Source organism: Sinocyclocheilus grahami, unplaced genomic scaffold, assembly GCF_001515645.1.
Source record: "Sinocyclocheilus grahami isolate Dianchi unplaced genomic scaffold, SAMN03320097.WGS_v1.1 scaffold26720.1, whole genome shotgun sequence".
NCBI lineage: Eukaryota > Metazoa > Chordata > Actinopteri > Cypriniformes > Cyprinidae > Sinocyclocheilus > Sinocyclocheilus grahami.
In genome coordinates this window covers 1-1,507 of record NW_015520169.1, presented here as the reverse complement: position 1 = coordinate 1,507, position 1,507 = coordinate 1, and the positions used below count along the sequence as shown (strand labels likewise).

The following is a 1,507-nucleotide window of genomic DNA, read 5'->3' as shown; positions in this document are numbered from 1 at the left end:
ATTCTGCATGAATTACCTTTTAGTCTCATTAAGCAAAATCTTCATTCAGAAACATATGAATTACAAATACCAAGTGTGAATTTTGGGGGAAAATGTGTAAAATTATCATAAAATAATGTCCTAATTTAAAATGTAAACTCTTAATGATCTCCCTCTCTCTCTATATATATATATATATATTGGTCAAAGACGAAAAAGGGTTTAGGCATGCCCCCCCCCCCTAAAAAATAAACAAATTTCTGTTTAATTTAATTGCAATTTTGTTTTTCCGAGCAAAAATTAAATATCATACATTTTTACATCAACATACAAGAGACCCCCTCAAATGTCATTCAGTGTAACAATCTTGTCAGGCATATTTACAATAAAAATCAATTTATGACATATTTTAAAATACTAATTAGTTGTAATTTTACATTTTTAAAAGTTGCCACTATCCTAGATTTTGCCCATTTGTCAGTAAAAATGTTTTACTCATTTAAAACACAATAAAATTTAATATGCTCTCTTATTCTTTTATATATTTTAATATGCACACGCCAGAATAAGCATTTTGTTTGAATTTTTACATAACTATAAGTGTTACACTGAATGAGAATGTAACATTATTTCAACCAAATTGTGATATTTTATTCTTCAAAAACTGATTTGAAACCTTACCTTACATTTAATGTGCTTTCTATGGACATAAACTCACTTTTGTAAATTTCTTTTGTTATATATATTTTGTGTGTGTATATATATATATATATGTATATATATATATGTGCTTAATTAGCATGAAACAAACAAAGTGTCTTAAGTTCTTAATAAAACATAAACAATTACTTTTTCAACACACTGTGAAGCATGCATACGAATCATTTCGATATAAACTCCAGATCGTACCTGTGGGTGATAAACACTGAGGGACTTGACTTTATGCAAAGGTAACAAAACTTTTAAAAGGAAGATTTTGTGCTCTTCTTTCAGCGGTAAGGCGAAGCCGTTAATGATGCTGGAGGAAAAGAGAATCGTTACAGAGACGTCATTACTGAGGCTTTAAGCTCATTAGAGCATATGAACACGGGAAGCTCAGCAGCAGAGTAAACGAGCCTAACACACACTGTAACTGTTAACAAGAGTACTCGTATAAAACATGATGAAAGGCACCAATAATGTCATCACAATACATCAAAGAATTATTACAATGCCATTTCGCGAAGCAAAAGCGATTCGTCATACAGCACCAAATTAATTTATTCAAATGTTGCTCAGATTTGAGAGGAATAAACTGATTTTATTAACATTGTTTCATACCTTCCTAGTATTTCCAGTAGTTCGGCTATTCCGTTATGATGCTCTGTTTCATAGATGAACCTGTACAGAGATAAAACACATATTCTGAACTCAAGACTGATAATTATGACAAGAACATATCTAAGAATATATGTTTTTGAAAGTCTCTTATTCTCACCAGTGCTGCATTTATTTGATTAAAATACAGTAAAAATTGTGAAATATTATT

At 30.0% G+C, this 1,507-nt stretch overlaps 1 protein-coding gene across 1 annotated transcript in view; it reads right to left on the bottom strand.

The window, feature by feature from the left end:
- The window catches only part of LOC107580200 (serine/threonine-protein phosphatase 2A 56 kDa regulatory subunit gamma isoform-like), a gene marked incomplete at both ends in the record, with an annotated part of 2,513 nt that extends 1,118 nt beyond the window's left edge, over positions 1–1,395 (bottom strand). The window contains 2 exons of the mRNA XM_016265931.1: positions 889–997; positions 1,300–1,395. Of these exons, the coding sequence (XP_016121417.1) occupies positions 889–997; positions 1,300–1,395 (205 nt within the window). The remainder of the gene's footprint in view (positions 1–888; positions 998–1,299) is intronic.
- Positions 1,396–1,507: the final 112 nt, after the last annotated feature.